Source organism: Geospiza fortis, unplaced genomic scaffold (genome assembly GCF_000277835.1).
Source record: "Geospiza fortis unplaced genomic scaffold, GeoFor_1.0 scaffold182, whole genome shotgun sequence".
Taxonomy (NCBI): Eukaryota; Metazoa; Chordata; class Aves; order Passeriformes; family Thraupidae; genus Geospiza; species Geospiza fortis.
In genome coordinates, this window is record NW_005054367.1 from 1,934,268 (window position 1) to 1,955,306 (window position 21,039).

General features: G+C 39.5%; 2 protein-coding genes across 2 annotated transcripts in view; one reads left to right on the forward strand and one right to left on the reverse strand.

Moving 5' to 3' along the window:
- GORASP1 (golgi reassembly stacking protein 1) overlaps positions 1-8,339 on the forward strand; it is a 33,179-nt gene extending 24,840 nt beyond the window's left edge. The window contains exons 2-9 of the mRNA XM_014308353.2: positions 1,640-1,747; positions 2,747-2,950; positions 3,619-3,705; positions 4,036-4,166; positions 4,715-4,856; positions 5,338-5,482; positions 5,777-5,932; positions 6,207-8,339. Coding sequence (XP_014163828.1) covers positions 1,640-1,747; positions 2,747-2,950; positions 3,619-3,705; positions 4,036-4,166; positions 4,715-4,856; positions 5,338-5,482; positions 5,777-5,932; positions 6,207-6,490 — 1,257 coding nt within the window. The 3' untranslated portion in view covers positions 6,491-8,339. The remainder of the gene's footprint in view (positions 1-1,639; positions 1,748-2,746; positions 2,951-3,618; positions 3,706-4,035; positions 4,167-4,714; positions 4,857-5,337; positions 5,483-5,776; positions 5,933-6,206) is intronic.
- Positions 8,340-11,412: 3,073 nt separating this feature from the next.
- WDR48 (WD repeat domain 48) overlaps positions 11,413-21,039 on the reverse strand; it is a 25,718-nt gene continuing 16,091 nt past the window's right edge. Inside the window, exons 12-19 of the mRNA XM_031059748.1 lie at positions 20,654-20,761; positions 20,197-20,293; positions 19,598-19,693; positions 17,418-17,523; positions 15,982-16,069; positions 15,344-15,420; positions 14,444-14,636; positions 11,413-13,434 (exon numbers count right to left, since the gene is read on the reverse strand). Coding sequence (XP_030915608.1) covers positions 13,339-13,434; positions 14,444-14,636; positions 15,344-15,420; positions 15,982-16,069; positions 17,418-17,523; positions 19,598-19,693; positions 20,197-20,293; positions 20,654-20,761 — 861 coding nt within the window. The 3' untranslated portion in view covers positions 11,413-13,338. The remainder of the gene's footprint in view (positions 13,435-14,443; positions 14,637-15,343; positions 15,421-15,981; positions 16,070-17,417; positions 17,524-19,597; positions 19,694-20,196; positions 20,294-20,653; positions 20,762-21,039) is intronic.

Below are 21,039 nucleotides of genomic sequence, written 5' to 3' on the forward strand. Positions count from 1 at the left end.
CTGGCGGGACTTGGGTGCCGAGCAGCCCGGAGGAGCCTGTGGGGCTGCTCTCGGGGAACTTGGAGTAGCTCAGGAGTACAACAGCGTTTCTTCCCTCCCTGTTCCCCTCCTTTTCTCCTGGCTCCCCTCCCCGTTCCCCTTCTCTTTCTGCTCCCCTTTATCTCTCCCTGGTCTCTCTGCTCTCCTTCTCTCTCCCTATTCTCCTTCTTCCCTCCTTTCCCTGCTCTCTTCTCTGTGGATCTCTACAGCATCACGTTAGGGAGTCAGTTCCCCCTCCAGGGTGTTTTCCCCCGTGGCTGCCTCTCCCAGATGCAAGTTTGTTGTAACTGCTCTCTTTAGCAGATGTCTGCATGTACAGAGGTATAAGTGCATATCTGGAAGTTTAAGGATGGGCAGATAGCAGCTGTTTGCATGAGTTATCGTTTCTTTTAGTGGGTATTTTCCTTCCCTGGAATAAGAATGGGAGCGTTGTTGCCACGTGCTCTTTCCACTTCATCTGCATTCTGTGTTTCTCAGCATCTGTATAAAGCTGCCTGCTTGCTTTTGATGCAGTCCAGGGCTGTGATAAAAGTTAATATATCTACTACAGCTGTGGTTACAGTGCTCAGTCTTAACTGTTTAAAAATAAAGCATGATTTTTATTCTTATTTTTGCTTTAGAAGCTTTTACTGAAGTAACTATGCTATTAAATAAATTTTTATAACTTTTATAGACAGTTTTGCCAGCAAAAGCCCCAATACCAATACAACTTTATCTATTAAAAAAAGTAAATACATATATATTGCATTTTGGTAACATCAGACCAAATAGAAGATGTAACTTTCCTAGCAATGAACTTCCCAGTTTAGATCATGCCTGGGTTTTAATTTTGTGCTTAAATTGTGAGGTGGCCCTCAGGAGTCAAATATATGTCAGGTTAAGAGCTGCTGAGTTAACAAAAAGTGAAGTCAAGAGCAAACTGTCAGTAGGTTTGCAGTGATTCCTGAACCCCATCTTGCTTTGTCAGTGCACCTTGAAGTGGGTGGATTTAATGTAACTGCAAACTTTTTGTGGGGTTTTTCCTGGTATGAATGTGTTTTATGAGTTTTCTCTCTAGTGATGGCATCTCTTCTATGACAGCTTTGGTTCTAATGAAACCAAGATGTCCCAAATCTTATTAGGAATCTTTTGTAAGTGGTGGCAGTTTTCTGGACCAGAACTCGTGGGCAGGTGTGTGCTTATGTAAATATTCCTGTTCCAGTGGGCTGGAAATGTGGGAACCCAGCTGTCACTTGTGTTCATGGAAAAATGGCTCTGATATAAGTGGGGACTCTCACAGTGCTCAGATTGTTAGAGCCACAGGAGAAAACCCTGCAGCAGCACATTGAAAACCAAACCTTTCTCCAAAGTATTCAGTATTTAATAATTCTAGGTTGTGAACTCTGAATTACAATATTTATGTCTTATATGGGGTACAAAACCTGCTTTTTACAGCTTGATTTGGATATCTGTTCATAGTTATATAAAAGTAAGAGCCTAATTATGCACTGCTGCTTGAGGGTGATCATTTGGTGCCTTATCTCTGGCTCAGCTCAAAAGTAAATATTGAATCAAGTGTAAAGATTAACACTTTCCCTTATGTAACTGGAGGTCAGTGTAGAATAACAATAAAATCTGTGTTCTGCAGGTTCAGGAGAACTCCCCAGCCCAACAAGGAGGACTGGAACCTTTCTTTGATTTCATCATTGCCATAGGACACACGAGGCTTGTAAGTCTCAGATGATTTTGTTTTCCACCTCACATGCACTGTAGTGATGATGAAAGGTAAAAGCCAGAACTGTCACAAGCAGAGAAACTTTTCACATTGGACATTAAAAGTAAAGGAAAACTTGCAGAGGTTCAAAGTCTCTTTGGCTAGCCCCAAGTTTGAAGGAAAGGTTTTGTTCATGCCTTTACTCACCTTTACTTCTTAGCAGCTTAACACAATGTTTTTGTTATTGCTCATTTGTACATATTTTCTACCACAAGGTGAATACTGAACTGGTGAGTCAACAGTCAGAGCTCAACATTTGTTTAAACAAACTTGTTTCAGCACTTGATAAAACATGGAAAAGAATCAGTGTGTCTACTTATACTTCTGAGACCAAGAGCACAGTTCCTGTGTGTTGAGTTATGAGAGAAGAGTTGAGTTTTGGTTTGATGGGGTTTTCTTGGGTTTGGTTGGGGTTTTGTCAGAGCTGTGTCTTGTATGCTCCACCATAACCACATTCAAGCTGAATTCATTAAGTTTGTCTTGGTTTTATGAGAGGAGATGTCTTTTTTGGAAGTGATCATTATAAGGGTAGATTTTGAGGAAGATCATTTAACCTTCTAACATGACAGAAATGAAGCTATTTTTTCACAGTCAGTTTGCAGTGACTTTGGAGGGCTGTTGAAGAGGGCTGGGGCTCAGAGACATGAAGTGAAATGTTGCTGCTCATTGTTAGACTACAGCTGGCATCTGATACTGCTGGTATTATTTAATAGCAGTTGTGAAGCACAGGAATGCCAGTGATGAAATGGAATAACAGGAAGTACTTCTGTAAAAGGATGTGTGTTGACATTACTGACTGCCTTCTAGTAAAAGAAAATTGAACTGGAAATTGCTGGGATTGTTTGTGAACCACAGAGCCTAAACTTCTATAGTTTTGGCTCTTTGTATTCAAATTATGCCAAAGATGTTACAGGTGCAACTGGAAATAATGTTAATCCTGCATCTGCTTTACAGAACAAGGAGAACAATATGTTGAAAGACCTGCTGAAGGCAAATGCTGAGAAAGCAGTGAAGCTGGAGGTGTACAACATCAAAACGATGAAAATCCGAGAGGTGGAGGTGATCCCCAGTAACATGTGGGGAGGCCAAGGCCTCCTTGGAGCCAGCGTGAGGTTCTGCAGCTTCCAGGGAGCCAACGAGCACGTCTGGCACGTTCTGGTGAGCAGCAGTGCTTGCCTGGCTCCTTACTGTCTGTGCAGCCTTGTTGTACTGTGTGATTTTAGCAGTAATGTGAAGTACAGTGGTACAGCCACACAGAGGAAGGGAACACAGTCTTGAAGGTTTGTCTGAGCTGTTTGAGTAGGGACAAGGAGTGGGTGGCTGTCAGGACTCCCAGTGACAAAAATAACTCCATCCCAAGCAGACCAAACTGTATAGGTGGGAAGTTTTTTTCCTTTTATGTTGAAGAATCAATGGCAAAAGTAAAAGGATTCTGGCCTGACTGGAGTCTCTGTGTTGCCTAATTCACTGAAGTCATATTAATGTTACAAAAAGCACCACAAATTTTATTTTAAAATTAGGAGGAAGAGCTGAAAGAGTAGAACTGAATAGGAAAGAATGTTTATGTTTCTGGTTGTTTAAGCAAATGCAATTTCTCAGCATCTTCAGAGGATGTAATTTTAAATTGTTAAGATTTTCTTACTCATTGTGTTGTACATTTTTCTTAGCATGTTTTATAGGATGTTGCAGGTAGATGTAGATTATCTGAGAACTTTTTTAGCCAGTTAACAAATTGTTCTTTCCTTCCTTGCTCTGGGAGTTAGTTGTTTTTGATCTTGCTAGTTGATCCTGCTGGGCTGCAGATGACTCGTGTCATTCTTTCACAGGACGTGGAGCCTTCGTCTCCTGCAGCTCTGGCTGGTCTCCAGCCTTACACTGACTACGTTGTTGGATCTGATCAGATTCTGCAGGAGGTAAGGTGCACGTTCCTTCCAGCAGGCACTGGTTGTCTTTGTGCCTGCCAAGTGTTGATTGTTTTGTATAAATCTCATCAAACACATCGGGGTGGCAATGAGGGATTTTGGAAGGTGGATGTTTATGACAGAAGCTTTATTATTAAGGTAAACATTATCTTTCTTTTAATCTGACAATAAAAAGAATTTGCCACTAAAGATCAAACTACATTGGTAGTTTTTCTATCTCTGGGTGTTTAATATCTCACATTAAGTAAATAACTATAGAAAATGTTGACTTGCACATATGGGTTTGTTAACTACTATTTTTTATCTTTTATTTTTTCCTAGTCAGAGGATTTCTTTTCCCTGATTGAATCCCACGAGGGGAAGCCTCTGAAGCTGATGGTTTATAACACTGAGGCAGATTCCATCCGAGAGGTAGTTGTGACTCCCAATGGAGCTTGGGGTGGAGAAGGAAGGTACTGATCTCTCTTGATAACTGGTTTTACACTTGCTTTAAATGAGCTCCTGTTAGGAGTATTACTGCTATCAGTTATTGGTGTTTCCAAGTTAAGCCTTGTTTCCTCACACTTGTCACCCAAAACTGTTAATCTTTACATTAAAAAAAAACCCAAAAACAGCTTAGAGCTAGGAATTGGGCACATTCAGGATCTAATCCTGCTCAAGTTGAATCAAATGGCAGAACTCCTGTCTTGAGTTCCTCATTAGCAGATTCATTATCTGCAATCTCATAGTCAAAACATTCAGCTAAAGCAAGAACAAAACCCACATCAGGTCAGATTAAATTTTTTGTAAAGATATAAAATAGTTCAGTGAAAGCTAAGCTGTGCATGTCTCAAAGCTGATTGCAGACTGCTCCTTGAGTACTCTTAAGTGGAAATTCTTGCAGGTAGGTATTTCCTACTATAGATAAGACACAAACTATTCTTGTTTAAAAAAGTCAAAGTTTAAAATATTAGCTTTGTTAAGAGCACCTTTTTGTGTATTGATTTTTTCTCTTGTACAGTTTAGGATGTGGTATTGGATATGGCTATTTGCACAGAATTCCAACACAGTCCACAACATCAAAGAAAAAGCCAGAAAGCAAATCAGCTTCACCCTCACCAGAAGCTGGAACTCCTCTGCCATCCACTAATGGTTACACAGAGGTAGGAAAAAAATAAATTCCAATCCCTGCCACATTCTCTGGAGTTTCAAAATTTTCTGCTGTGTGGGACAGTGGTAATACAGAATGTTTGAGAGTAGCATTCAATTTTGCCTGAATGGAGTTGGCTGAAGGAAAGGGAGAGCAGGTCCCAGATCACCAGTGGCAGCTGATATAAATTCTTGCCAGATATTTTCTCCCTATTTTCAAGTCTTGCATCCTGTACTGTGCCAGTCACTGAGGATCATGTTAAAACACCTACTTCACTAGGAGAAAGATACACCTCCAGGAACCAAGTTCTGAGAACAGACTGGCTTTAAAAGGCTGAGCTGGAACATGTCCTGAGTGGTGTTTGTCTTTCAGTTTCAGCATCACAGCTTCTCTCTGAAGTGGTGCATGTGGAGACAGGCAGGATGCTTTCATGGGAGGGTTGCTGAAGCTTCTGATGTAAAACAATGTTTTTACTTCTTGCTGTCTCATTCCAGACTCCATTGTTGGCACCTACCTCTCAGAATGACAGCTCTGAAGCAGTTATGAACTTGGATCATTCCACAGAGCAGGCAATGAGTGGTTACTCACCAGAAAGCTCCCTTTCTCCTCCTCCCCCTCTCCAGAGAGTTATGGATCCAGGTATGTTTTCTTGCGTGCTTTTTTTCACCAATTCTTTAGAGTACATCTAAATAAATTAATACGGTCTTAAACTAGCTAGAGATTTAAATTCAGAACTGTGAGCACTGGTGGTGGTTTTCCTTGAGGTTTTTGACTTCCCTGGATTTCAGAGCTGTAGAATTTAAGTACCATGTAAGTTAAATTTATTTGCATTTAGTAGGAAGGGGACTTCACTGACTTCAGTCTGGATTGAACATGTCCTTTTGAATCTAGAATTTTGTGTTGCATCTAACTAATAATTGCTTTCTCCTTCAGGATTTCTAGATATGTCTGGAATATCAGTTTCTGAGTTCACAAGCTTAACAGAAGTGTCCAACCTGTCCTCATCTGCCTCCTTCAACATGCCAGCAGCAGGGGCTCCTGTTGGCTCTGAAACATTAATGCCAAAGAGTGAAGCCTCTGCTTATTTTGGTAAGTGCAGTCAAAATTTCCTTTGGGTCTTATTTCTGGAACGGCACCAACTCATGCTCACTTAACATCATCACAGTTTTTGGAAACAGGCAGATTTTAATAAAAATCAGCAAAAATGGGATGGAAAAAGAAATCAGGTTTAGAAATGGAAAAATTGAATGTGCTTTTCCTTAAGTTTATAGCATGTGGGTCTCTTTCTTTAAATGAAAATGCTGAGGCACTGTCTGTTAGCCTGCTATGTTTTGTGTTTTTACCAACTCTCTCGATTTCCCAGAAAATGCCTCAGCTTTGGACCCTGAAGGTTTAACCCCATATCCTGAAGGATCAGGCAAGCAGCCCACACTGGATGACCTCCTGCCTTCAATTCCATCCCTACCTTCTCTTGATCTTCCTCATGACATTTCTTCAAAAACAACACTGGGAACTGATGCTGATAACCAGGAGTCCAAGGTGCTTGTGAACAGCATGGAGAGCTCGTTACCCACTGCTCCAGAGACACCAGAGCGTGAAGCAGCAAGTGAGCAGAAAGGAGAAGCAGCTGCACAAGATCCTGAGTGAAATGGATCCTGCTGCTGTTTACAGACTGCTGAATGCTGCACTGCTACAGCCTGGAATATTTTTCTGATTTTGAAAGAATTACAGTTGCTCTATTTTGTTAGTGTAGACAATACTAGACAAGAAATCACATGAAGTACATAGCCTGTTGTCTTTTCCAATCACTGTTTAGTGGACTGATCTATGTTCAGAATTTGAATGCTGTCCAAAATCACCCAAATCAATAGGAAAATTGATGCAGAAGCAAGTTGGACACTGGCAGAATGTCAAGTTCATGAATTCACATTTGCCTAAAAGTGCTCCTGAATGTATTTACAAAGGCACTGTGCCTGAAGAGTGACACTTAGTGATGACTTTTATCAGTATGTTTGATGGCATTAAAAAAAATATTTATAGTTTTGATTTGTTAGAAAGCTTTTCTAATGGTACATTTTGGTTAGACTGTTCTTGTGACTTGCAAGGCATTTCTTACACTAAGATACTTTTACTTACTGCTCTAGTACTCTTACTAGACCCTTCTTTTTCTTGGTTTAATTCCCTTCTCTGCAACAGTCCTTTGTGTACATTTATCCCTACCTGGGCAGGAAGAAATACAATGGGATTTGAAATTGCAGCCTCAAATGGGACAAAGCCATGGTGGTGGCTCCTGTCATTCACTTCTGCTCTTGAGTGGACCAGGTGGGGGCCATGCAGTTAAATAAACAGTGAGGGGGGAATGATGGTGCTTACTTGAAATAAATTGATGATGATTTTAAAATAGGGATGATGAATCTTTTTGGTGAAGATTGAATGTCTTGGCTCCTGTAGTGACCAAGAAATAGCTTTCCTTTGTGCTTTTCTATTTACTCATTACTATTTTTATACAAATTATTTTAAGTTTAAAACAGGGCTGTTGTGCAGCACCAGCAATTGGTTTTTGTAGCATTTTTTTGTTTGCATTTGTCTCCACTTCTGAATGTAAGGGCAAGCATGACATAGACAATGGAAGACATGGATGGTTTTATAATCCTCAGGGCAGTGATTTATCATGGAATTTCAAAGCTTCTGATAGGCAATAATAATAGAGCTTCTGCATGAAAACCCTTTGTAAATGAAGAGAAAGGGGTACAAGGCTGGTGTGTGTTTAGGCTAGAAACTAAAGTACACTTATTTAGCACAATATTGCCTGACTTCCTTTGCCCTGGCTCCTGCTCTGTTTCTGCTCTGTCAGTAAGTGACGCTGGTGCTGATGTAGGGGGGACTCAGGGTCCCACAGGTTTGCCTGTGACAGCTCAGCTTCAGCCAAAGAGTGCAGGCAAAGTCACAGCACATGAGGGCTTCAGATGAGTCCACCCTGACAAAAAAATCTCTCCCTGATCTGTTGTTAGTCTGAAATACTGCAAGCACAATAGTTCTGAACAGGATTGTCAAAGTACCTGTTGCTTTAAAGAATGTATTGAGCTCTAACTAAAGGCAGTAGAATTGACAGTGGATTCTAGCCTGCTAACGGGTCTGTTAATTATGGGCCAGTTTTATTTCCTATGTTGCTAAAATAAATTTCCTATTTTGTTCCCCCAGCTGACTGTTACAAGGGTGAACAGCCAAACACTAAAAATAAATGTAATTTAAACTATTCTAAGGTTTGTTTGATCTTGGAGCCTGATGCCTGAAGATACCTAGGTGGTGTTTTATTCATGTTGTTTATTTAGGACTGTTTCTAGTCCTTTACCTTTCTCAAAAACGGCCATGAGATGGTAATAGCTTATTTAAATGACTCTACCATGAACACCTTTTAGAGATCTAAGAGCAGGGAATGTCAAAGCTCATGCTAGATTTCAAATGCCACCATAATAAATGGGTTAAACTTCCTTTAGTCTGTGTCCAGCCTCTGTCTGTTATGTTAACTGGCTCTGGGAAGGGGTTTGGAAAACCAAGTAGTTAAACCTTGAGCCAGAGAATGTTGTGTTCTCCAAACCTGAAACCTGATCATTCAAATGCTAAATGAGGTGAAGAGTTGGACCTCCTCATCAAATTTCTTTCCTCTTGGACACTCCCTCACAGCTGCAGCCCAGCAAGTGGAGAGTACTCCTGTTTGTGGGAGCAAAGTGAGAAAAGTGACTGGAATTTTAGTTTCGAAATAAAATAAAAAGAATGGGAGAAGCACCTGAGGGTGGCTGGATTTAGAGCCAATACCAAACAGCCACTCAGGCTGCTGCTGTCCCAAAGATCTGTTTCCAGGTAAGCAGGAGCTGGATGTGACCTTTCTCCCACTCTGTGAACTTTGAGAGCTCTTCTGCAGACACAAGAAGGATTATCTGGGCAGCATCAGGAGAAGGGTAGAACAAAGGCAGGAGGAGAAGGAGGTCACCTCAGATGTTACAGCAGCAGGGTGGTTTGTATGGCTAGACACAACAGGATGATCTGCCAGACCTGAGCTGCTCCCTAGAATTACCAGTTGAGCCTGAGGACACAGGCCTGGCAGACATTAAATCCACAGAGGCTCCCAGCAGCTGAAGCATTAGAGTGAGGATTAGGCAAAGCCCATCTCCCCTGAGCCCTGCTCCTGCCAATGCCACAGCACCCGGGGATGATGAGGCTGAGCCAGGAGCAGCCCTCTGAGCCACAGGATTTCCTCCCACCCAGGTGCTCAAACCTCTGCTCAACAAAGGCCACAAAAAGCTGGCCAAGCCCTGCCCCAGCTGAGGCTAACCTGATCCATGGGAACTTTGCATACAGCATAACTCCATACTAGGATTGACTGTAAACCCCCAAGATCATGATAAGGAAATAGAGATAAACATGCAAATCCCATTCTTAACAGCAATATGGATGCTGAACTAATTCTGGCTGAACCTGAATGAATGTATGTGGATGTGTTTATTGTCTTTGGGTTGAGCACCTACTAGAACTATTTTAACACCAAATTCAGGCATTGATGATTTAATTTTCCCTCTTAAACTTTCAAAGCAGGTCTGACAATCTACTGAAGCTCCTGCTGTACTCTCTAGGCTCTGTGCAGAGGCTGCTCAGCCACACTTGGCTGCACTTCCCTGAGCTGTAACTCAGAAATGCTGCAGGAAAATGGATCTGTGCAATGCTGAGCACAGATCACACCACTCAATACTGGTGGGACTCATGCACTTCCACATGCATTCTCCATCTTCCCCCAAAACTGAGCAAGGATTTTCCCCTCCAAGCAGTAACACAAGAACAGGCTCTTAAGAGAAAATAGCTACAGGTTACTCATTGCATTGATTAGCATGTTCCATTTCCTGGGCACTGCCACACAACCTCCTTCTTGGCTTTTGCCTAAAGCAAACACAACTGGCATTGCTTTTGCTGTAGCAGAATTTCAACTGTTTGCTCAAAGTTACATTTCTAAGCTACAATATGTAATTATTACACATGTAATTAATATGTAATTAAGCATTCAGAGTCCCCCGAAAAAGACATTTAGAATAATGTCACAATATCCTCAGAGAGAGAGCAGACATGTCTCACCCAGGCTCTAGTCAGCACCTCTGCTCTGCATGGTGTTTGCACAGCTCTGGACAGAAAAACCTCCACTGTAGTACAGGGAGCTCCTTCAATCAATCACTTTCCTGTTAAGTGTGTGTGTGCTCCCAGCAGCTCTGTCATCCAGCTGGGAAGTGACTTTTCCTGGCTCTGTTCAGGAGCCAGCACCACATTCACAGTGTAAGAGCATGTGCTTAAAGATTGATTCTAAATGTCAAATGCAATAAATTTCTAGGGATAAAGTTTGAATGAAACAGGACCTCTGTGAAAGGAAAAATCATACCTTGGTGTAATGTCTCTATACCAGTAACTGCCCTGCCAGTCCCTAGCTGCCCCTCTCCTGGGGAATACATGGACAATCCAACTAATAAATCCCAAGACCAAGAGGTAGAACTACACTAAGGTCCCTTCCAACCCAAACCATTTATGATTCTGTAATAAACTCATCCAGTTCCAACCCCCTGCCATGGGCAGGGACACCTTCCACTAGAACAGGATGCTCAGAGCCCCATCCAGCCTGGCCTAGAACACTTCCACGGAAGGGGAGTCCACCACCTTTCTGCCTAGACCTTATTTTGAATATTTTTTTTGTGTTCCTTAAAGTTATGGTAAATCCTTCAAGCAGTTCTTCTCATCCTAAAATGATACTTACACTCCACCTACAAGTTTTGAGCCAAGCTTTCCTGTTCTCAGCCCCAGCCCATCTAAAGAGAATAAAAAATTACCTGTCACACAAAATTTAAATGCTTTTCTGGGAGACAGGCTGCACTACTAAACACCAGATTTACAACTCCTTCCTATTATGAACTTGGAAATTAATTAATTTTTGCAAACTCAATGCTCTCCTCCTTTTGCCTTCGGGACTCTTACAGACAGTACAAGTCCAAAAAAGGTGGCAGAATTTTAAAGGTAATAGCAAAAAACCCCTTCTCTCACTTTATACACCATGTAAGTCAGAGCTGGGAATCTGGGAGCACATTAGGGCACTGAATTACTGTGTGCTCTGAGAGAGCAGCTCAGCTGACCATCCCCACAGCAAAAGCTCTGAGCATTCTGTCCTGGCATTTTCAACATCAGGAAACCCAGTTTGATTTCCCATGTGCCTCTTACAACCTTTCCACACCCAGACAGCTCAGCAGCAACTGGCATGGGTCACTTGTCAGCACAAAAATACTTCCATGGTACAAAAGCAGCACTGCCCATGTGACATTCTCCCCTCAACAGGACTCAGAGCTCACATCTGAAGGTCTGCTCACCTCAGAAATTCTTACATCCAACCACATTACAAGGTTATCTTCACAGGATTCTGCTAAGGCATTGCCATTTCTTCAGCCATTGCATTATTTGAGCCTTTGAAGCACTCTGAAGCCCTTTGTTAAATTCAAGCTCCAAAATGGCACAATTTATCTAGTACACAAAACAACTTGAAAATATTTTAACTAAAGCCTTTTATTCTATACAACTGTGAAACATCATTTACCCTTCTGGCATTGCAGACTCTTCCATTAATCTTTCCTGTTACTGTGTTTTGGGATGGTTAGAAAGAAAAAACAGAAGGGAAGTTACAACCTTGGGCTGATTTCAAACAAAAAATTACTGTGAGCAACTCCAATGTATACAATAGGACAGGAAGACAACCAGGAAACAAAACATAACCCAAACAGTGCCTATTGGAACAGACAAAGACCCTTGCTAGTAATAAATACAAGTCAGGACAGATTACCAATAAAAGTTACAGTTCTGTTTAACCATTTAATTCACAAACAGCACTAAAAATGTGCAGTTAAAGCACAGTTGTGTCAAACTAAGCATACACAGAAATGGGGATAGAAAACTGAACCTGAATCTCAAAAGATGGGAAAAGACATGCTAGCTTAATTCTGAACCATGGTTTTGTCTAAGCAATGAATTTGCTTTGCTGGGTTTAAAGTGCAGAAGGCAATGACTATTTTGACTATATTTTGACTATTTTTTCAAATAAAACATGATGAAAAATACTTTACTTTTTGTCTGACCAATACAATCCCAGTAATACAATTTATTGGGACTTTCCTTAGGCCTCAACCTAAATCTTGATCACAAGATACAGGAAGGGTTAGAGCATGTGTCTCCTGAAGAAACTCCAATATTATACTGCCCCTTGAAGGCACTTGTGCTTCTGCTTCAGACAAGAGTAATTTTTAAACCATTTCTCTATGAGGGTTTGTAATTTGCTCAAATCTGGCTACAAACGGTTTTCTGGGATATCCCCACATTTTCCTCACAAAAAGCTGAAAGGCCCTTACCCTCCCTCCCCCCAATAAGTTAAACTTCTATAAAAGATTACCGTGAGCCTATGACAGTCACAGATTTTTAGAAATAGCAGTGAAAACAAGATCTGCATAAATCTCTAACAAAAGAACAATTGCATATAAAACCTCAGAAAAGAAGAATCAATATTTTTATCTCATGAATATGAAATCTGCTGAGAAGTTTTTAAAGTTTAACATTGAACATATGAAGTTATAATCAGAATGGTTTGAAGTTTTAACAAAATGTCACACACTTTTGGAGCACAGTTACCAAAAATTAGACTAGTGTGTCTTTAGAACACCTAGGACACAGTGCAGGAAGAAGTTATATATATTTAGAAAAAAAAAATCTCTAAGTTGCTGCAAAGCACGTTCACTCTATTATGATGCACAGCATCACTGGACTCACATTGCTCTGATATTTTTCTAGTGTTCTTATCTTGCATGTCAACAGCTCTCTAAAGCAATTAAAACAATTCTCATGTTAACCCTTGGTTTGCAATTAAATGGGCCCATTCATTCAAGTATGCAATACCTATTTTCTGGTGGTTTTTTTTTCCAAATTTCTTTTAGTGGTAGAAATGCTTAAGTAACCTGTGAGAAATCATTGCTGGAACTTTATGAATGGAATGTACTAAAAATACCTCGTGTGCAGTTCTTAATTACATTGTGAACAGTGACTAATACGGCCAAACCTGTTTGATACCGAGCACGAGCAGATGAGGGGATTATGTTCTGAAAAAAAACCAAAAGCAAAAAGGAGGAAGCAAAAGTCTGCACTGGGTTATCATCCACTCTCTGTACACCTCACACAACACAAACCACTCAGGGACCTCCCATCTCACTGACTGAGACTAGGACAGACTTTAGTTTAAGTCATATAGATTTTTTTTTTCCTCTATATTACAGGTCTATTAGTCACTTCAATTAAATGTATACTTCCCATCCATACTGAGGCATTAGAAGTCTCATCTACCTTAGGGGTTCAGGGCTGCTCTAGAACTACTCTTGGAACCAGCACAGCAAGGTCAAGTCAGAGATGGCTGCTCTGGGTCCGCGCTGCCCTCACGTCGATTTCTGGCGGTAGTGAAGCGTCAGGTCCCCGCCACTCTTCCAGATGAAGTGCTTGACAGTTCGAAGGTCCATGTTGGGGTCCAAAACCTACACAGCAAAAAGGCAGCTTTTACTCAACAATTCTGCTAGGCTGGCAGAAATTAAAAAAAAACAAAAAACAAAGCAAACCAAACTGAAAACTGATACCAAGGTGAGCCATGCTGTTACCATCATAGTTTCTGAAAAATCCCTTCACCAGGATTTCTTCTCCTGGGAAGCTGAGAAGCCTCAGAGGAAAATGAAAACAATAATTATCTGATCCGCTTTTCCTGCGTTTTGCTGCTTTGGAATGTGGTTTGGACATTGTTTACCAACTGGTCATTGTTTGATTGGTTTCACAGGAATTGTTTTTACCTAATGACCAATCACAGTCCAGCTGTGTCAGAACTCAGGAGAGAGTCACAGGTTTTTCATTAGTATCTTGTGAAGCCTTCTGTCTGTATCCTTTCTCTATTCTTTAGTATAGCATTCTTTAAAATAATATAATACCATAAAATAATAAATTAGCCTTCTAAGAACATGGAGTCAGATTCATCATTTCCTTCCTGCCACGGGGGATCCCAGAAAATACCACACGATGCAAAAGCTCAGATTTTTCAATTAGCAACTGAGCCCGATGCATTACTGAAAGATTTTAGCAGAATAACATGTAACTTCAGATTACAACCACGTCCTCAGTGCCTAATCTCCATTACACTTATTAGGCAATTAGTGGTTTTGGACCAATTTTGAAAACTGACAAAAAAGCAGAACTCAAAAATTCCAGAAATGCTAAAAATACAACTCTATGGAATTGTATTAAGGCCATTTGTTGACTATGAGCAAGTAACTCTGTAAGGGCCCCATGCCACACCAAATTAAACAGGTTTATTATGAAAATTCCTTCATTTGCCTATCTGCAACTGTCAGAAACTCATGTCAGCACTAAGTTAACACTGTCAAAACATTTACTTAGTTTTAAAGTTAAGAGGTAATCTGCAGAGTATTTCAAGCTCAGAACTCAAAAATTCACAACCATTTCACTGCTAGAGCCTGGTTTTGATCACAGGGAACTTACCTGGTCCTGGCACAGAAGTTCAATCTTCTCCTCTGCTAGCACAGCAATGTCCTCCTCCTTTTCTTGTTCTCCTGCTTTCTCATTGTTGGAGGAGCTCGTTGTCTGAGACTCATTGTCCAAGTTGATGATTTTCTCATACACATGTTCCATCACCTTTCTCACCTGAAGCATGTCACTGGCTGACAGCCGGTCTCTATAGGAGTTAGAGAACTTTGTCAGGATAAAACTTGAGAAACAAACTGTATTTCTTATCTTCACATCTCCTTCCTTAGCTGTAGCAAACTATGCAACTACACAGAGATCATCTTTATATTGTCTAGTAGTAAATTATCAGGATCATCCAGAATGCCATGATCATAACAGCAACTTAGCCAAAGAGTCACACAGCAAAAAACTCAAAAGTAGTTGAGATATTCAAAAGACCAGCTGCTAGTTACAGCTCATGTGACTGGCAAACTAGCTTGCATTCCCTACTCATCCCTTTTCAAAAAGCAATTATTCATCTCTGTTAGCAACAGGAAACAAAGCTGTGGTTCTGAACAGAGTAACAATCTATAAATTCATCTGTTTTCTGATTAAATACCACAAAAGACAAAGTCCCATTTCAGTAGGTAGTTCTTAGACATTTCTTAGCATAAACTTGCACAACTGCCTGTTGAACCCAAATCCACAGTGCTTTTAAATATTCTGATATAACTTAGTGCTTTAGAGCAATGCTGCTAAGTGACTAAGAACTTCTACAAATCCATCAAGCACAAAACAATTCTCTGGAAAAATCAGAGAATTGATTTGGTGGGTTTTTTGGTGTTTGGTGTTTTTTTTTTTTTTCCCCTGAGCTTGCAGGGTTTTTTTTCTGCAATTTGGATATTCAATGTTGATAGTTATATTTGCATTACTTACTTTTTTAGAGTTTTTGCCCCCGATGACGAATGAGGTTGGAGGTAGAAGGGAATCTTATTGAACTTGGGCATATTTTTCTAGAAGAAAACAAGTTTCAGAAGAGTTAATTTAGGATGAACCATTATCAGCGCCTATTTGCAGCAGCTGTTATGTGAAGTATATTCAGCTTCTAATTATCAAAACTCATGAGAGGTTCCTAATCAACATCCCCACCACAGTTAACTTTCAAATTACTCATACTCCTGAGACACTTCAATTTAGATGATGCACAGATCATCTAGCTTTTGAATACAAATTAACATTTATTTCAAAGGCAATTAGATAGTATCAAAAGACAGCAGCAATATGAAGTGTATTCTCTATTCCTGAGTTCCTCACTAGGAAAGGATACCAATTATGCACAGGACTTTGAATTCTTTATCTAAGACAGTCTGTCAAAAGAAATTGAGCAAGAAGTACTTTAACTAGAAACATCAAAAATGATACATCTCAAAGGATCTTGATTACAGATGTTGAAAGCGCTTATTTTAAATACAAACACAGCAAAAATTTAAAATGTCATTTCAGATACTGCAAAGGTAATTGTACTACATCTTAAAAAAACTAAAAGAAGCCAAACTTATACACCCAATACTTACATCCACAGTGATGTCAATTACCCATTGTGGCACTGTTTCATTAAGAAGCATGGATTCAGTTTCACCACCCGAATCCCGACACAGCAACCTGAGACACAAAGAAATAACCTTTATTGTAACAACAATTATTGCCATTTGTATTAAAAAGCTTTCAGGAGAGGTTCTGCCCTTTTAATGGGCAGAGAGCCTGAACTCTGTTAGGATCATGAACTTACTGGGGAAGAGATTATTTATTTTCTGTGAAGAGCAGAAGGAGCTGTAGGAAGACAGATCCCAGCAACAGAGAGTAGGATCTCAGGAGACTACAGCTATGACACAGAAAATATATAAAAGTACTTTGCTCTGGATTGAGTTATGTTTGTGTGTTGAAGTACAGAACTGTCAGGAGAATGGGAAAGGCACCTGGCATAAAGCAATTCTCTCCTCCTTGAGAAAAAATGAGCTTTGCATGTAAAGCACCTGCTAAGCCCTCACTTGAAGGAAAGAATAAAACCAGTTTTAGGAAACGTGCACATGCAGCGATGCAAAAAAGCCACATTTCATTTTATAAATTGCATTTAGGTATTTTGTCAGAGTCCTGCAAACCACCATTTAGGTCCCATAAACATGACTTGCTCCCTCCAGTGGGGTCTTTCCAGTGTTCTCTTGAGGAGCAGGAGCAGCTATGTAAGAGGGAAGATCACAATGCAGGCAAATACTAAGCCCCAGGTACAACATAAATACATTGACACTGTAGGAAAAAAAGTCAGTTTTCCAAGCTGAAAATGGTTTCCCTGTTTCACTGACTAAAGTTACATCATTTGGGGCCTGTTCAGCCTGGGAGACAAAACTAACAAATCAAACATGCCCTACCCCTTAAATTTAAAATCCTCTATGCCAGTAAATGTCAAACAATTCACAATGTTTGCAAGCTCAGCACTTGTTTTGCAGCACTATTAAACTGTCTCAGATGTATCACATATCACAGTTGGCCTTTTCAATGTAGCATGAGAAGAAATAGAAGGGTAACCAGTACACATATTGCAATACAGAACCTGTGTTTCTCCCTGCCAGAGATTAGAACCTTCTACTGGATTTATCAACTAATTTTGGGAGCAGAAGCCAATTCTCTAGTGAGCAGCAGCTCCTGAATAATTCATCCTCAGATCAGCACAACACACAATCTAAAGTAGCACAATTTCATTCTAAAACACAGTTTAATTTATCAGTTTGCAGAAAGAGGGCACCCAAAAATATCACACACAACTAAGGACTATACACAACTCTTACTGCTTCAAAACCCCCCACTTTGCTGATGCTCAAACTCACATGCTCAGCTGGACAATGACACGTCTTAAATGTACAAACAGAGCCAAAGAACATTTCTGATAACATTCCTGCGTGCACTAAGAAAGGGATTGCTCAGTCACTGAATTTATATTTGTAAGTTTTTATACCTGAACAAAGTGCGTCCTCCAGCCTCACCAAAAATAACTGGTGTATGTGGTGGCACTTGGAAGTATCCATTTCCCTTCTGGACTCTGTTCTCCTGCTCCCCATTCACTGTTGGGAAAAAAACAACACATAAAACAGCAGTGAGACTGCACTAGGCCTTAAAACTGGGCACACATTCCACTTACAGCAGATGCATTTTGTAAATTACTAAGATCATAAGCTTCATGAAAACCAAGAAAATCCCCATTTCCAAGATATAACAAGTATATTAAAAAAACCCCTGGAGAGTAACAAGATCAATACAGGTTTGTGGCAGGCCTATTTCAAAAGCCTGTGAAAAAAGGAAAAAGTTCAAGAGTCAAAACCCAATCATGAGGTTTTTTCCCCACTTTTTTCTGTCAAACTGAACAATAGTAAAATTAGGAATCAAGTAAAGAGACTCTGCTGAGACAAGACTGTTCTTCCCTCTAGAGTGACAGTACAGAACTCTGAAAGGTTGTTTGCACTGCTCTTCTACCTGGATTTGCCAGATGTCAAAACAACCTACTAGGAAAGCTCAGACTCACAGCGCCTTGAACTTCCTGTGTTATAAATTCAATTTATTATAGCTAATTACAGCAGTATGGTTCTTCAAAGACTGAAGAAACTGATTCCATATCAGGTGGATAGGACAAGATTAAAGAAAAATCAGCATTATTTATACACCTCTTGAGCAGAGCAGCTTCTAATCAGTGGGTATCTTGAAACAATGTAGAAGAATCTGGATGCCTGACTTGCACTTGGGAAAAATCATCTCCATTACACTGTAACACCTCATTACTGTATTTGAAGAGATGTTGAATTCAAGCAATATTAAGAAATTTAAATGGCATAGACTGATGAGATGAATGATTCCTCAGCTTTCTAAAGAGAAACATATGTAGGCAAAGAATAGTCAGAAATTGTAACAAGCAAAGAAACAAAAAAAGAAAATCTGTATTGGAAGGGGTAAACATGATACTGAAGTTACAGCAAGTGAAAAATTCTATAGTTTGAAAGATTTTTTCATAACACTTCTCTGAACAATTGAGAGGAATAACACTGCAAATAAAGACAAAATAATTTGTGTTTATTTAAATTTGTATCTCTACAAAAATGCCAGTGTCCAACAGGTACACTTCACCTTCTCAAGTCACTGCTCAGTGCCAGTCTCCTATTTTTTTTCTTTTGGAAAGGCAATGAAAATATTCTGTTGGGAGTGCTCCAAACATTGCACTAATCCACACCTCTACACAAGAATAAGCAGTGTAGCATCAATAATCCAACACCACAAAAGCCTGTGAGTGACACTTCTCAAATCTTGTCTGGCTCTAAGCTGCAAACTGTCAATACACAACAGTCTGAGAATCAGCAGCTGGATCCAGAAGAGTCTGCCAAGAGTTCTAAACCTCCTTGGAGGCCAGTTTTGAAAGAAGAGAGCAACTAATTCTTGGCACAGTCTTGTCACAAAGCAGTGAGATATGCTGAATGTACAGTTTTCTTAATTTCATCATCTATCTACAGAAAGTAGTTTCTTAATCACCAAAAATGAGACTTCAGTTAACTCTGACCTGGGTTGAATTGAATTCCAACTCAGGAGTTACAGAGTCTCTTATTTTGCCAAATTCAGCCTCTACCTTACATTTCACGTGGCTTTCATCTAAGGCCTGATTATATTTAGCATTATTGCCTTAAACACCACTTTAAGGAGTTTTCTATGGAGCTACTTCATGTATTATTACACTGAACGTATTTTTTCCAATCAAGCTTTTATTTTGTTCACAATACCTAGAAGAAAACTGGAATTATGTCAAGAGAATACTTGCTAATGTTGGATAACTGAATTATTGCTATTTACTGTCATTATCTAGTGTTTCTTTTCCAAGTCAAGCCTCAGTTTGCCAGTAATTGTTTTTCATCAATGTTTTTCATCATGTTTCTGTAACTTCAGAATCATTTATTCACCTACTTTTTTTCACAGACCGACTGAAGATTTTTGCTGATACTTTCAGACGTACAACACGCTTTCTAGTGTAAAGCAAATTCAGAAGTGCTAAAAAACATGAAGTCTATAATGCACAGAGAGATAGGTGTAAGACAACAAATGTATCTGTTTAAGAAACATGGAAAAAGTAATAAAAAAAGAAAATATTAAAATACTGACCATGGTTTATCTCATTTTCTTCTTCATCCATTGGATTGATATGTGTTCTAGGCCAATATTCCAGAAGTGCTTGCAGCAGAAGCCCTCCAAGGTTTACTGTCAACACACAGTGAGGCAGAACTTCAATCACACAAAAAACCATGGGCAATACAATAATGTCCATTTGATCCACAGCTGAAAATTCCCCATGAGTTTGAGCAGGCCTGTTCCCAAAGCAAACTATTTATGGGCACAGAAATCTGCTTGTCACAATCTGAGAGCTGCATGTTACAATCTTTCAGGAAAAGCTGATTTTAGAATCCCTGCTGTTGGATCACTCTTGTGCTTTAACATTCTCTACATTAGGTTATAATTACTTTTTCCCTTTTGCATCTTAAAAGTTTAAAACAAAATTAAACATAAACCCTGAAGAAGACTGTTTCAGAAAAAAAGGAAATACTTTCTTTGGAGAATATGTTACAGAATTTAGTATTAAGAAAACCTCAAAATCCCAACCAGATACTGACATAGGTGGCACTGGAATACTTCAAAACATATAATACTGGAATTTATTCTGATTTCTTTGTTGAAACAAACCACTACTATCAGTTAAGACTTACATTTTGGATCAGAACCATCGGGACTGCTAAATCCAGCATCCTTTGCTGAAACCCAGGCAGCAAAGCAGTCACTTTCATCCAAAGTAATTGTCAACATCTGTTGGCAAAAGACCATGAGGGATATAATAGTTGTTTGGGATTAACTAAGTCTATAAATTTTTAACTTTGCTCCTACAAACCAAAGAATTTCTGAAAGCATGACAGCACACTTTGTTTACCAAACGGTATTAATTCATAATTATACTGGTGGACTATACCACAAATTAATTAAAACAAATCTGTTATTCCAATTATTAAAAAGTAAAATTTGCTGTTTTACTTGAAAATAAATTTAATCCATCAGATAAGCAATGAATGTTCTTCGAAAGTTAACAAACTAAAACCTTTTTGAGCAAACAATATATGAAAAGCAGTGAAACATGACATTAAAACAACAGATGAAGGTGCTGTATCTCACCCCGGTTTTCAAGTCCACTGAGAACCAGTTTGGCACATAAACCATTTTAAATCTCTTCTTAATTTCTTCTTCAAAATCTACTTTCCCAAGGTCTTCAACTTTACAAGCCTGCTCACCAAAGGAAATGTACAAGTAGTGAGTCATAGCAACACCTCAAGACTTTTCCTTGATTTTCATACACACTTGGAATGATTGTGACTTATGATCTCTCCCTGAGCACTGCAGTCCAAAAACATCCAAGTTAAAAGTTAAATCTTTTTTAAAAAGTCAAGCAGTCATTTATATTGTAAGTAATTTTTATTCTTCATTTATCTCTGAGGTAGTGGCATCAAGCCAGTAGAGGAGTCTGGAAATATTACTTCAGATTATTAAAAAATATTTTCCCT